Source organism: Bos javanicus, chromosome 1 (assembly GCF_032452875.1).
Source record: "Bos javanicus breed banteng chromosome 1, ARS-OSU_banteng_1.0, whole genome shotgun sequence".
Taxonomy (NCBI): domain Eukaryota; kingdom Metazoa; phylum Chordata; class Mammalia; order Artiodactyla; family Bovidae; genus Bos; species Bos javanicus.
This window is the reverse complement of record NC_083868.1, coordinates 34,268,633-34,284,546: the sequence shown is the minus strand read 5'-3', so window position 1 is coordinate 34,284,546 and position 15,914 is coordinate 34,268,633. Positions and strand designations below refer to the sequence as shown.

General features: G+C 35.7%; 1 protein-coding gene across 5 annotated transcripts in view; it reads right to left on the bottom strand.

Moving 5' to 3' along the window:
- Positions 1-15,914, bottom strand: part of CADM2 (cell adhesion molecule 2) — a 1,278,284-nt gene that overhangs the window by 132,177 nt on the left and 1,130,193 nt on the right. For all 5 annotated transcript variants that reach the window (XM_061432079.1, XM_061432159.1, XM_061431815.1 and 2 more), the window contains one exon: positions 11,237-11,327. In XM_061432079.1, coding sequence (XP_061288063.1) covers positions 11,237-11,327 — 91 coding nt within the window. The remainder of the gene's footprint in view (positions 1-11,236; positions 11,328-15,914) is intronic.

The following is a 15,914-nucleotide window of genomic DNA, read 5'->3' as shown; positions in this document are numbered from 1 at the left end:
TATTCAGTCAGATGTGTGAAAATCATTCAGATTAAAGGGCATGTTGCAATGAGAGGGTCCTATTTTCCATATAAGAGTTACTTTACAATCCATTACTTTCACTACTATAAAATTGTGCTAATTAACCTTATAAGATCTAATACTTATGTTAAACACTGTGTCACCATTACAGAACTGCTTCTGCTCCATGACTTATTTCTTTGCTAATATTAAAACCAATGGTCTTGGAAAAGTAAAAGTGCACATCATTTATCTGGTAACTGGGGAATTAAATCCTCCATGTAAGTAAATGCTGGAGATAATTGAAATTTAAGATGAAAACATTTGCAAGTATATTTTAATCATTTGAATGAAATCCTTCTCAAAGGATGAAATTTTTCTGCATTATTAATCACAACATACTTAGTGCCATTCAGTTGGTTTTTTGGAGCTAAGATCTCTTCAGTTAGAACACACATTTGTGTGTACTGATAGTTTTATAGGAGCTAAAATGATCAGGATTTAGCTTGTTGTTTTCCTGAATGTCCCCAAGACCCAGTTGCACCACAGTTGGGGTTCACGTAACATTTTTCAAATCCTACAGGAAAAAATATATTTTACAACTTTACATGATGCATAAGCATACGTACAAGAAATAAAAGCTTGTTCTTTTCCTATTCTATTTCATTCATATTTTTCTGTAATAGCTTATGGAAAAAACCCAAACAAACTTTTTGGCCAGCCCAATATTATTTTTCCATTGTATTTTTGGCTTTTAAAAAGGATTTTTAGGCTTCCCTGGTGGCACAATTGGTAAAGAATCCACCTGCCAATGCCGGAAACACAAGAGACATGAGTTCATTCCCGGGGTCGAGAAGATCCCCTAGAGTAGGAAATGGCAACCCACTCCAGTATTCTTGCCTGGAAAGTTCCATTGACAAAGAAGCCTGGCAGGCTACAATCCATGGGATTGCAAAGAGTCGGACATAATGCAATCCAGTTTTTAAATCTGAAGTATATTTAATTCACAATGTTCTGTTAGTTTCAAGTGTACGCCTGTCAGAATTTAAAAGTGAGGGGTGGTGGTTAAAATGAATCTGATGACTCATGAATATGTCAGTATTTGAAACTTGGAATTTGTGACCCACTGTGAGTTCCTATGGTCTCTAGGTCTTTTTGTGCCTGTGTGCAGTATGTAATATACTCAGTTGCTCAGTCATGTCTCTGCAACCCCATGGACTGTAGCCCACCAGGCTCTTCTGTCCCTGCAACCCTCATTTCTTGCATCTCCTGCATTGGCAGGTGGATTTTTTACCACTAGAGGCACCTGGGAAAGCCCCTTTGTCCCTAAACTGGAAAGCTATTATCATTTTAATCTTGTTTCTTTGTGGTCACCTCTCTATGTTCATCTGTGTACTGTAATTTTGAGTGGTGGTGCTGAAGTCCATCACAGCTCACCATTTTAGGAAAATCTGCTGATCATAAGTCACAAGAGTCTATCCTTTTCGCTTGCCTTTTTTATTTTGTCTCTCTCTCTCCTTTCCTTAAAATTTCCCAGAGATTTCTGGTATTTTGTATTTGAAAGAGTTCAGCTTTCAAAGCTATCAACAATCACTGACAGATTCTCCTCATTCTAATTGGAGGCATCTATACATGTTCATATTTTCTACAGTTTGGGAACTTGCTTTTTAAATTTTTTTCAAACTTTGAACTTCAGAGGTTCCTGAATGATTAAAGTTATATTTAGAAAAGTGAGTCACTATATACCATACTGTGTTAAAACACATATACAGCAAGAAAATTTCTTTAGGTCATTCAAATAAATGGCTTTTAACAGTATAAAAATTTTCTCAGTTGCACCATTAATTGAAATAATACTAAATATATTCAGTGATTCTGAGTTAATTCACATTTTGTTCTCTACATTTATTTGCAAAAATTATAGCCAAGAGATTTACCACAAGCACAAAGTAATGCACTTCAGAGTAAGCTAACTGGTGATCACCAGAAGGATATTACTAATAACTCTAGCTGTATGACACAAATAATATTATGGGGGGAAATGCAAAAAGAAAAAGCAATTCTTATTGAATGGGACTTGTTGAGTAATGGGTTAACATGCTTTTTAATCAAGGATGAAGTGTAATATTTCAACTTTTATACATTAAGAGTGATTTTCTACATTTTTTCTACAATTACCATTTTGATGACTGTTTTATATAAACACAAAGGCAGTGTTTATAGAGCTTTAAACAAAGGGTAAAATGCTTAGATGCAATCTCATAATTAATACATCAAAAAAACAGATTTTAAAGTCCATGAACTCAAAAATCTAACCAAGTAAATGATGACATCACTCCACAATGTGGTCTTAAAAGTAGTGAGGATGCTTTAGTGTTGGAGTTTTCCACTGAACATTTACATAATCCCTCAAAATAATTGGGTTTTTGTTGCAAGAAAATTGCTTACCTGGAAATGTTCAAAAGTACATTTCCTCTATGGATCTATAATCATGATTCTGCAGCTCTTGTGCGACTTTCATGAGACATAGGCTCATTTAATTGAAAATGATTGAGTGCCCAGCACACCACAGATACCCAGCCTAAATAACAGCAGTGGAGATTACCAGGAGTCAGCTTCTTATTTCAAAAACAAAACCAAATATATTCGGTCTCATTTCCAAGATAACCACTTGTGTGTTTCCAGAGTGTCAATGTGTGATTAAATTTTGAAGCCATGAGATGGAAGCAAAAGACCATATGGGCCTCAGAAAAGTAACTCATATGAAAAGGACAGCACATGGATATATATATATTTTTAAATTATGAGCACTTAGAACTAATTACCCAGTATTATTCCTTTAAAACACTTTAGAAAAAAACTGATTATACTGCCTTTAATTTTTAATTAATTAATTGAGACAAGTTTATATCTCTCTAGACATCAGGACACAAAGTGGGGGAAAAAAAAACGATTTAAGTGCTCTGTAACATTTATCACTGAAGGGCTGACTTTGTGAGAGTTTGTAGATGAGTTCCTCGTTATGTTTATTCCACCAATTATTTTGGTGACATATTAAGCATTGCTTTTAGCAAGACTCACTTTGGGGGAGTGTTCTCTTTGAGCTTCCTGCTTATTATAGTCAACCCCTGAGGCTGTGCATGGTAGTCCAATACATTGGTATTATGTTTGCATTGGTATTGTTTTGTAGTTACGATCTGCAGGCCTAATCATCTCAAATATATAAAATTAAGAGCGTAATATAGTTAGCTTTTTAAAAACAAACATATTTGATAATGGACTTATTATGTACATAATCATAAAATCTAGGCAGAACTATTTAGATATATGTAGAAATTCTTTATATAATATTTGGATATGCAATGCAGGTTTAATTCATAACTGATAATCTTCTATAATTAACTAAAACATAGGCATTCCTAAAGTTTATAAGAACTTTCTCATTCTTGTCAACTTCACTGGGTTATCCTGAAAAGCCAACATGACAGAAGTGAAAATACTGTGAAAATAAGAAAACGTAACCATCAGTGATGTTAAAATTTTTTTAAGTGTTTTTGTAATCCCCATTCTATCATTTATTTACTGTGTGACTAGCAAAGGTCATATAACCTCCACAAGGCTCACTGTCCTTATCTATAAAATGAAAACAGTCTAAGGGTCTTTGTAAATCTTTTACAACAGGATAATTTTGTGGTTAAAATAAGACTAGCATAAGGGAACTGGGAAACATGCTAGAACGAGGCTTTATATATCGCAAACCCTGGATTATCAACCTCTCATGAACCATGTCATTCACTTAGTCTTGGTTTCTTAAAACCTTCCAGATCTCTTCTTTAGCTTTCTCTCAAACTAGCTAACTGGTTAATCTCTTTCATCCCAGCTGAACTTCTTCATAGCATAGACTTTTCCACTTTGGGGAACCAGAACTCATTCTCTACCCATTCTAGTCCTTTCCAATTTTTCTAAGTGTTTTTTCTGCCATAACAGTATGGAGGGGCTATTCCTGTGTCCCAGGACTTTCTCATTTCTAGCCACATTTTACTCCTTAACAACTATCCATGCCTCTGTCTTTCTTCTCTATAGCTCATTATTATTATCATTATTACTATTATTAAACCTCAACAAAACTGCCATGCTGCCTGCCAGTTTTGCCATGACTTTAGTTTGGATTCCTTTGCTGTTCAAACCATGCTTTGAAAAGTCACAGATCATCATCCTAGAATGTGTTTATTCTGTTTATTACTTTGAATTTCAGAACCATGGAAGAAGTGTGAGATAATAACTCTGTTCCCAGGGTTGCCATAGTAGCCCAGTATCAGCATATGTATTAAATACATAATTAAGACTTCTAAGTTTAAAAGTTGATGAGGTACACTATGCATTTTTTGACAAAATAATAACTTCTCATCCTCATGGCTATTACTTATTATGAAATTACTTGGAGGCAGAAAGTGCTTTAAATATGAAAATATATGTGCAATTTGTTTATAAGGTTTTATTTTCTAATTTTAGAGAATAAAAAATACTTGGTATATTTACATTGGCAAACTATGGGCTTTGGGGTAAAAATGATAGGTTTATACAGATTCACTGTAATAAATGTACCACTGCCATGAGGGATGTCAATAGTAGGACAGGTTGTCCATGAGTGGGGATGAAGGTCACATGGGAAATCTGCACTTGCCACTCAATTTCACTGTGAATCTAAAAAGTAAAGTTTATTAACTAAAAAAAATTGATTTGATTATATGACTTTTTCAAGACCATTCTGGCCACAGATATCTACAGATTTATAATTCAAAGTTACTTCTATTTCTCTTTCTACCACTCACACAGCTTTTTCTGCCCCAGAGCATGATAACTTAGGCATTATATCTGAACATAAACATAGACCTAGATGATTATTTAGTAGGCTTTCTATAGGACAGATGGAAGGAGAGAGACAATTATTGTGTATTCAACATCTATTAGGCATTAGGTCAAATCATATTAAATTGTTATCACTATAGATCATATTCTTTTTCTCAAAATTTGGGAAAGGAAAATCAAAATGGAGCTTGTATTGCTGACAGCTCCCTAAAGTGGAGCCAGGAGGCTATTAAGAAGTGTGGCTTTTACATATCTCAGCCTGAATGGGATCTAACCTTTTGATCTGTTATTGTCCTAGTTAATGTATACAGATCATCAGCTAGAAACTCAGGATAATTATTGGATCCATATCCTAAAATAACTTGAAGCAGCCTATCTACTTATTCAACTATCCTAAAATAATACATGTTTAAGTACAAATATTTCCTGATTCACGTCAGAATCAATTAGAATTCTCACCAGGCAACTTTTAACAGCCTCGTGGCTTTTTGGCTTTAGAAGCCCCTGATTCTTTCTCTTCACCTGAACACTCTTTTGGTTTAACCAGAATCTCTGTCTACTGAATTGCAATTTCTAAGATCCCAAATAAACTATTTTATTATTTGCAGCCTTCTGCACTGTTTTTCAGTTGACAAATTCAAATTTTGTTCTGTTTTGGGGTAGAACATTTCATTTTGCATAAATTGCTTTCTTTAACTCCTGGTTGTTTTCCTCATTTCTTTGGGCTGTGATTGGATTATGTGACAGGAAATAATCTGTGATTTGTAAAAAGGTACATATTAGACTGAAGAAAAAAAAAACAGATGATATAAAACTGTTTTGCCTTAATGTACATCACATTTTAAAATCTCTGTTATGCTAGCAGGACAATGCACCAGTACATTCTTAACAGATTCCTTCTTAACTTCTAGATCATTTTGAAAATGGATGTGTTCCTCTAAGCTTTCCCCTAAAACACCTCACTGTAACATGTGATTTGTCTTCTTAAGGATTAAAATCTTTCCTCTTGTACAAAATAGCAATGGTACATGCAATGCAATTACATATACTACAGTCATACCAAGAACATAAAAAATCATGGTTACCAGAGGTAAAACAATAAATACAACATAAACAGAATGCTGGAGATATGGAAAAATTAATCAATACTTATCATTATTTTCTTTTATAGAATAAATACCAAATATACATTTATTTGGCTTACTTATTAGAGTGTTTTAGACATTTGATTAAAATGAATGATAATTCTTTAGCTATAGCATGTAGAGGGCAACCCCACACCATTTAAAGTCATAATTTTAATATAATATAACAGCTTTTTTTCCACCTTTACTTCTATAAATGGAGAACAGTGCTGCCTGAAAGCTGTCTGGGAATTCAGCCAAAGAAAGAAGAGGTTGCAAAAACTCTAGGGACTTGAAAGAAAAGTAGCTGGCATTAGCTTGGTCCTCACTTTAAATAAAATTAAAATAAAAGACAGACATGTACAGTAATCTCTCTTTTAAAGAAAGAATAGAATGCCTCTATAGTAATGTCAAGTGGAACAATTTGATCCTGGCCCAAGTTATGCAGCTGTTCCACAGGAAAATAGCAAAGGCTTCAGTCCAAAGCAGGCAAATAAGGCATGATTGTTCATAAACAGTCACTGGGGCCCTCACATTTAGAACAAAGAAAACAGCATTAGCATACAGGAGGCCAGGTTAGGAACATGAGTCTCAGTATGAGTCGCACCATCGTTTTGTGACTTATACAAAAAGCAATGTTGTGTTTTTTGTCTATCAACTTGCTTAATAGCCATTAATTGATTCATTCTTTAGGAAATCATATATTGGTCAAATATTTTTAAGAAACAATAAAGATTTGTTCATGGGTTAAAGAAATTATTGAAGTCAGCAACAAAATGTGAAGAAATCATAGATTTATTACCCATTCCTGATTCTCACCTGCTCATTAAAGGGACATCAGTTAAATGGTAATAATAACAGAAATTAGGTACTTCAGGAGTCAATTAGAAGCTTTAGAAGCTAAGGCACAACGTTGCTTCTCAGTGAATCCAAAATAACAGAATGAGGAATCAGGTGTAATGGAGAACTTTGTGATTAACAGAATAAAATAGGAAATTCTAACCTGACTCTTGGGTAAATGTGATATTACAACTTCATTTTTACTCATACTCTTTACAGGCTCTTTCGATCCTATCTTAAAATATGAAAGCCTCTCTACTATTATTTTTTTTCTTTTAATTTTATTTTATAAAGTCTACTATTATTTTTATTTTAAAACTTCTGTTTGATGCGGCGTTCTCTTCTCAGCCCTTTTCAATTTTCATGATTCGTTTTCTAAAATGGGTTGTCTTCTCATTTTCTTTGCCTTCCCATCACCTAACTCCCTGATTGTTGTTGTTATTGTTCTGTCACTAAGTTGTATCTGTCTCTATGTGACCCCATGGGCTGCAACACACCAGGCTCCTCTGTTTTCATGATCTTCCGCAGTTTGCTCAGATTCATTACAACTGAGTTAGTAATGCTAGCTAACCATCTAATCCTGTGCTGCCCCCTCCTCCTCTTGCCTTCAGTCTTTCCCAGCATCAGAATATTTTTCTGTGAGTCAGCTCTTCACATCAGGTGGCCACAGTTTTGGAGCTTCAGCAACAATCCTTCCAGTAAATATTCAGAGTTGGTTTCCTTTAGGATTGACTGGTTTGATCTCCTTGCAGTCCTAGGGACTCTCAAGAGTCTTCTCCAGCACCACAATTCTAAAGCATCAGTTCTTCTTTGGCACTTAGCCTTCTTTATGGTCCAGATCTTAAATACATACGTAACTACTTGAAAAACCATAGTTTTGACTATAATAACTCCCTGATTAATCCATTTCAGTTTGCTTTCTGTTCTATTTGCTCTAGTGAGACTTGTTTTCTTCATAATCAGAAATAGTATTCTCTTGTTTTTTTTGGTCCTATCTGCCTCATCTGGCATTGTTGGAGATGGAATGTAAACTAGAGAGGCTAGCAATGGGACTGTCTTTAAAGATGCTAATGTCTTCATTTGTTGGAAATGATAGTTACTTTGAAAATGCAGAAGGGTGGATTTTAACATAATTAGGACCCAAGAGAAGTAGTGGTCTAAAGGCAAAAAGGAGTCAGAGAATTTGGCTATATCTTTAATGTCAATGGCCTGAAGGTCTGCAAGGAAAGAAGATGGTAAAAAGAGAGTGGGAATAAGAATATAATACAAGTGAATAAGTCAATGTACTTTACTTTTGGACCATAGCATATAGAATAAAACAGTATGATCTATAATGATAAAGACTGAATATAATAATCATTTTAACCCATATGGAGCTTAGGAGCTAATTGCTCAGAAGATACTATGCTAATTAGATAATTTTTTATATGACTGTAAACTACGCTAGAAATGGTCAGCTTGGTAGGAATTTGGCAAGTTTCCAGAATGGGCACAAATACAGAGGAAAGCCTGATACAAAAAAAAAAAAAAATAGGAACAGTGAAATGTGTCTTGAGATGAGCCAGTTCTTCACCTTCAAGCATCCAGAGCTTCAACGTCAGTGCTGCTCATTATTGTAGGGCTGATCCTAATTTTTCAAAAGTGACTTTGACTAACATAAGTGACAATTTAGACTCAGAAATTGAAGTAGCAGAAAATAACTGAAGAAATGTAATCTTTGGGCAATGATTGAACTAAGTTTAAATCCTGACTCATCCATTTAAAATCTGGATGGATTGGGAAAATTGGTTAACACTGAGCTTTAGTTTTCCTTTCTGTAAAATGAGAAGCCTTCTTATTTCCATTAGTGATAGCAAAGTGATTAATCAGGATCTTTCTGAGAAAGATGACATTTTCTATTTCTTAAAATTCTGGGGCCTTTTTATTTTTAAATAAAATAAATATATGAGATTATTGTTTTTCATTCATCTGCAGTATAAAGGATTATTGCATATCCAAGCTTATTTCCAGGTAACTGAAACAGAGACCCACAATACGGTACTTTTATTTAACCATATCTGAGCTGAGGAAAATGGATTACTTACGTAGCTAACTACATAGATCACAACATAAGTATTCACCAAAAAGAAAAAAAAAGATAGTGAAAGTGGATATAGAATTAAAGAGAAAATCATTGACAGGTAACTAGATGCTATTTGAGCTGGAATGTATTAATTCCCAAGCATTCTATATACTATACTTCCCATCTTCACCTCATTTAATTGCATAAGTTGTACACATATTCTACATGTACACATATGTACTTTGGGGCAGAACTATGGAGAGAAGGTAAAAGTCAGATTCCTTTGATATGACCTGATCTTGATCATGTTTCTTTATCATATCTCCAAATGCTGACCTCTGAGGTTACAGGAGAAACAGAAGCAAAAGAGAGAGACAGGGAGAAGGGAAGAGGGAGAGACAGGAAAAAATAATCAAAAGGAACAAGAGAGGAAATGGAAGGAAAAGTTAGGAAAGAAGCTCTGGTATGAGAAATACAGAATTGGGAGTAAAGAAATTGGATTTCATTATGTCTAAAGCAGACTAGAGTTGATTACACTTCTTTCTTAGTTAAAGTACTGAGTGATTAAGTGAAAGTCACAGTCAAGTCCAACTCTTATAGTCCATGGATTTCTCCAGGCCAGAATACTGGAGTGGGTAACCTTCCCCTTCTCCAGGGGATCATCACAACCCAGGGATCAAACCCAGGTCTCCTGCATTGCAGGCGGATTCTTCACCAACTGAGCTATGAGGGAAGCCCCTAAAGTACTGAACTTATAGCTAAAAGCCCTGCTGTAACTGTAATACTGAAATGCAGTCACATTTAGATAGTATGCTATCTAAATGTGACTTTTAGTTGAAATAGTTGTTAGTTGAAAAGTATTTTCTATAAGCAATTTAAGCTTATCAGTGGAAGGAACTATGAAAGAGAAATGCACATGACATAGAGAGTAAAGCTACTTTGAAAAAAATTCCTCCCTTTCAAGGCCTAAAATGCCTTAAATGTTTCTTGAAAGAAAAAATAGATAAGTTTGCAAAATGCTCTTTAAGTCAGTATATTTTTAATCTTTAGAAAATAATACTGGAAGAGAGAACAGTTCTAAAATATTAATTCTGTGACAACAAAAGCATGAATTCACATAGTGTGTTAAAAAGTATAAGACAATAAAATACAGGAAGCTGAAATTTCAGGCTTCTGTATTAAAATTACTTTAGAAAAGTTCCACATGTGTTACTATGAAATCTACACTTAAATATAAATGTTATTAGAAACAAATTTTTAGTAAATAAGTTTGATTTTCACAAAAACTATCCCATACAGTTATATATGTTTCTTGTTGTTGTTTAGTTGCTAAGTTGTTTCTGACTCTTTGAGAGCTCATGGACGGTAGCCTGCTAGGCTTCTCTGCCCATGGGATTTCCCAGGCAAGAACCCTGGAGTGGTTAGCCGTTTCCTTCTCCAAGGGATCTTTCTGAATCAGTGATGGAACCAGCATCTCCTGTATTGGCAGGTGGATTCTTTACCACCTGGGAAGCCTATAGTTATATACAGAGAACAATTAAATTACTCCTATTAAAATTTAAACAGAAATGCAAATCAATGGAAATATCTTAAAATATCAAACAAATGACTTTCAGTTCCAAGTAGAGTGTTACCATAGAGTGATCAAAGCACTTTCCAAAGAAATAATCCTTATTTGATATTCCATACTTGAATTTTCTATTAATATATTTTCTATTGATATATTTCCAAGAGTTAACTGTTTATAAACATGAATGTCAAACATAAAATTTTAGAGTCAAAGTGATGTTAGAACTCATTATTCTAACAATGAAATCTCTTTTTAATTGAAAATGTTCAGTCTGTGACCCTTTCATTCACATTACCTCCAATTATAACACATCAACAAATTATGTCTCATGGGGTTACATTAAAAGTGTAGATTTGATTTCTCTTATGAAAATGATTTTCCATGTAACTAAAACATGGACATATTTTGAGGATTCAATATTTTCAGAGCTTTTCATGAGAGAATTAAGTTCAGCATATGTAACTTCTATCAATCTGGTGATGTAAAAACAGTGATTGATGAAGTCTAAACTCCTTTCAAGTTGAAATAGTGGGGAAAAAAAGGAGAAAGAAATCTCAGTTGGAAATCTTCCCAGAAATTTCAATAAATGATAAAATACAAGACCAATCTTCCACAGACACTTAATGAACACATGGTTCAGGGGGCTTTCTTTTCTGAGATCATTTTGCCCAGCAAAAAAAGACACAAATTGTGGATTTCTGCAGTTAAAGCCTGCAATCAAAGAAAGATAGAATAAAAAGTAAAAAAATTATTGCTCATTATATCACTTACAGTGGTTTTCCTTTGGATTCACAAGTCAAAATTAAAGGCTGTCCTTCTTGTGGAAAAGGAGTAGATGGTATAATCTTAACTGATGGTGTATCTAGAAAAAAAAAGGAATATTAAGAAAGGTCACTAAACACATGTAAAGCTATATATTTAATAACTGTACATCAGGGTGTATGTTCAAGCCATTTCTTATAATTGTATATATTTATAAAAGGTCTCTTAGTGAAACAGGGTTTGAAGTTTAAGAAGCTACCATCCTGTCCAGGAAAAGCTTACAAAAATATCTGAGTATCTTATGAAGACCACTGCTGTATTATTTCTGAAATCCGAATTTAAAAGTGAAATTGCAAAATAGTTCAGATGAATATCAAGCATTTCATGCAATTGTTTCTTCAACTATTATAGATGGCTATGAATACTATTATTATGGACTGAATGCATTTATGTGCATTTGAATAACAACACTCTCATTGTTGCAGGAGTACCAAGGACTCACAATAAGAAACCCTAAAAGAACTTGAGACCACTATCTCACAAGAATTATGCAGAATCTTTTTGAAAATGCAGTGATGCAGCCCTTACCACACACTGTTTGCTTTAAAGTACAGTTAGTAAATTATCTGAAATACTTATTTAAAACATTAATAAAAATTAAAATTTTGTTGTATATGCTATAACATAATTGTTAGAAAGTTATTTCCATTTAACAATAAAATCATCCTTGGTGGAAGAAGATACAAAAATACCTTAAGACTTTATATTTATAACTTTTACGTCATGTCAGTCATTTCAGTCGCTCAGTAGTGTCTGACTCTTAGTGACCACATGGACTGCAGCATGCCAGCCTTCCCTGTCCATCATCAACTCTCAGAGCTTGTTCAAACTTATACCCACTGAATTATGTCATGTAATGTTCTTTAATCAATCAGTCACTGTTTTTACATCATAATTACATTATGGAATCAATCAGGCTCATTCCTTTATGAGACATTGCTGGCCCTAGCTTTGTGTGGCTCCCAGTCAGCATGGAACTCTCTCCTTTTGTTTCCATATTCTCAACAATAAACAAAATAAGCTGTGAATGCTCCGTGGAGTCACAGCTATTCTCACCCTTCCCTTAGTTGTGAACTATCCTTAGGTTATATCCATACTCTGACTTTAATGGCAATTAAATAAGTATCAATCAATTGGGTACTTTTTAGGTTATTTATCTTATTCGGGAAAGTATTATTCAGATTTGCCCTTAGAGAACAACGAACTGAAATTATAAAAAGAAAGAGGAAAGTGAAAGAGGAGAGTGAAAAAGCTGACTTAAAACTCAACATTCAAAAAACTAAGAACATGGCATCTGGTCCCATCACTCCTTGGCAAATAAATGGAGAAACAATGGAAACAGTGATAGACTTTATTTTCTTGGGTTCCAAAATCACTGCAGATGGTGACTGCAGCCATGAAATTAAAAAATGCTTGCTTCTTGGAAGAAAAACTATGACCAACCTGGACAGTATACTAAAAAGCAGAGACATTACAGACAAAGGTCCATCTAGTCAAGGCTATGGCTTTTCCAGTGGTCATGTATGGATGCAAGAGTTGGACCATAAAGAAAGCTGAGCGCCGAAGAACTGATGCTTTTGAACTGTGGTGTTGGAGAAGACTCTTGAGAGTCCCTTGGATTGCAAGGAGATCCAATCAGTCCATCCTAAAGGAAATCAGTCCTGAGCATTCATTGAAAGCATTGACACTGAAGCTGAAACTCCAATACTTTGGCCACCTGATGCGAAGAGCTGATTCATTTGAAAAGACCCTGATGCTGTGAAAGATTGGAGGCAGGAGAAGAAAGGGACAGCAGAGGATGAGATGGTTGGATGGCATCACCAACTTGATGGACATGAGTTTGAGTAAGCTCTGGGCGTTGGTGATGGACAGGGAAGCCTGGCGTTCTGCAGCGCATGGGGTCACAAAGAGTCGGACATGACTGAGTGACTGAATTGATCTGATCTCATCCTCTGTTTTCCCCTTCTCCTTTTCCTTCTGCCTTGAATCCTTCCCAGCATCGGGGTCTTTTCTAATGAGTCAACTCTTCACATCAGGCAGCCCCAAAATACTGGAGCTTCAGCTTCATCATCAATCCTTCCAAAAATATTCAGGATTGATTTCCTTTAGGATTAATAGATTTGATTTTCTTGCAGTCCAGAGGACTCTCAAGAGTCTTCTCCAACACCACAGTACAAAAACATAACTTCTTTGGTGCTCAGCCTTCTTTATTGTCAACATTCAAATCAATACATGACTACTAGAAAAACCATAGCTTTGACTAAAAGACCTTTGTTGGCAAAGTGTACCTCTGTGTGTATCTGTGATGATTAATTTTACATATCTACTTGACTGTCCCATGGTGTATCCAGATATTTGACCAAACATTCATTATTCTGAGTGTTCTACTGAGTGTTTTGGGAAGCAATTAACATTTCAATCAGTAGACTGAGTAAAGCAGATTTCTCTCCATAATATGGGTGAAGTTTATCTGATGAAATTAAGGCCTGAATAGAACAAAGAGTCTATTGTTGTTCAGTCGCTTAGTTAGGTCTGGCACTTTGTGACCCCCATGGACTGCACCACATCAGGCTTTCCTGTCCTCCACTATCTCCCAGAGTTTGCTCAAAGTTACATCCACTGGATTGAGTCCATGATGCCACCCAAATATCTCATCCTCTGTTGCCTGCTTCTCCTCTTGCTCTCAATCTTTTCCAGAATCAAGGTCTTTTCCAATGAGTCAGCTCTTCACAAAGTATTTGGCCACCACATACTTTGGTGGCAAAAGTACTGGAGTTTCAACTTTAGCATCAGTCCTTCCAATGAATATTCATGATTGATTCCTTTAGGATTAACTGGTTTGATCTCCTTACATTCCAAGAGACTCTCAACAGTCTTCTCTAGCACCACAATTCAAAAGCATCAATTCTTCAGTGCTCAGCCTTCTTTATGGTCCAACTCTCACATCTGTACATGACTGATAGGAAAACCATAGCTTTTACTAGATGGACCTTTGTCAGCACAGTAATATCTCTGCTTTTGAATATGCTGTCTAGGTTGGTAATAGCTTTTCTTCCAAGGAGCAAGCATCTTTTAAATTCCTGGCTACAGTCACTAACTACAGTGATTTTGGAGCCCAAGAAAATAAAGTCTTTCACTGTTTCCATTGCTTCCCCATCTATTTGCCATGAAGTGATGGAACTGGATGCCATTATCTTATTTCTTTAAATGATGAGGTTTAAGGCTGACCCTCTCACAAATAGGAGAGAATTCTTCCTGACAGCATTTGAGCTTGCACATCAGTCTTTTTCTTTCTGCAGATCAAGGAAATAGCTGCTCTTCCTGGGACTTGAGCCTACTGACTCTCAGACTAGAACTATAGCATCATCTCTTCTGGTTTCTCTAGACCTTTGGACTCACACTGGAATTGAGGCAGGAGATAGGTGGGATCCAGGCAGAACAGTTTCTCCCTTGTGGACAGAAATCCATAATAGCAGAAACTCTATAAACGCAGGATGATGGAGGAGGCTGGGCCCTGCCTAAGTAGGAGAAAAAAGACCATATATTTCTCATTCTCAAAGCCAAGGTGACCCATGACTATACAAGTGCAGAAAAGCTCCTTGGAGGTCAAAAAGGGAGGAGGTATCACCTCATAGCGATGTCAACTACCCATAAGCCTCTTCATTACAATCCATCTTGGCTAAGAGAGGAGCATCCATAAATGGGAGGTTCTTAAGATACACCAAATGCAGACTCACAACCAGGCAAATCAAAATGACTGGAAAAGTAAACCCGGAAAAAAAGGCCCTATAAAGTGACTGAAACCACCATGAGGGCACAACTGTCTCTCTGAGTCCACCATGTGTCTATCCACACAGCTGTACTCTTTTTCCTCCTAATAAATATTTCACTTATTTCACTACTTTTCCTCTTCTTGGAAATTATTTTTTCTGCTAAGTCAAAGGGTCAGGGCCTTATCACTGACTACTAGTCTATTGGCTAGGGTTCTGTGCTCTTATCATTGTGACCCAACCTCAATACCTGGCTGGGAACTGAAGCCCTTCTTCAAGCCACTGCATGCCAAGGCCACCCAAAATCAGAACTAAGTCATCAGCTCTTCTGGGTCTCTAAATCACCAATTCAGCCTACACCTCTCAGAATGTGTACTGTTTCTCTGTAGAATCCTGACAAATATAAAAACCTTATAAACATACCCTGAGATATTTCTTTTATGAGGAGTGACCTCAGGAGGATTGGAAAGACAAGAATAGAAGGAAGTAGATCAAGCGTGTATTATTGAGCCGACTACACCATAGGCACTTGGCATTCAGTCCTGCTGTGGAACTCAGACAGATTTGGGCATTCTGCAAAGTCATTCCACTTGATGGATAATGGAGAGGAGTATCTAGCGAATATTGACCAATACTCATTAGAGATTGCTTGAGGATTTCTGGGGGTGTTATTTTCCTGGCACCCCTGGTCTACTCAGTGCACCAGAATGGTGTGTATCAAAAGGATATGAGTGTCCCCCCAGCATCTTCCTCTGTGAGGTAAAATACATAGTAGCAAGGAGCTGCTAGAAAAGAGGAAAACAGAATACAATTTCATTTCTCTTAATTCTAAGTAGTTTATCAGAGGCACTTCTCCG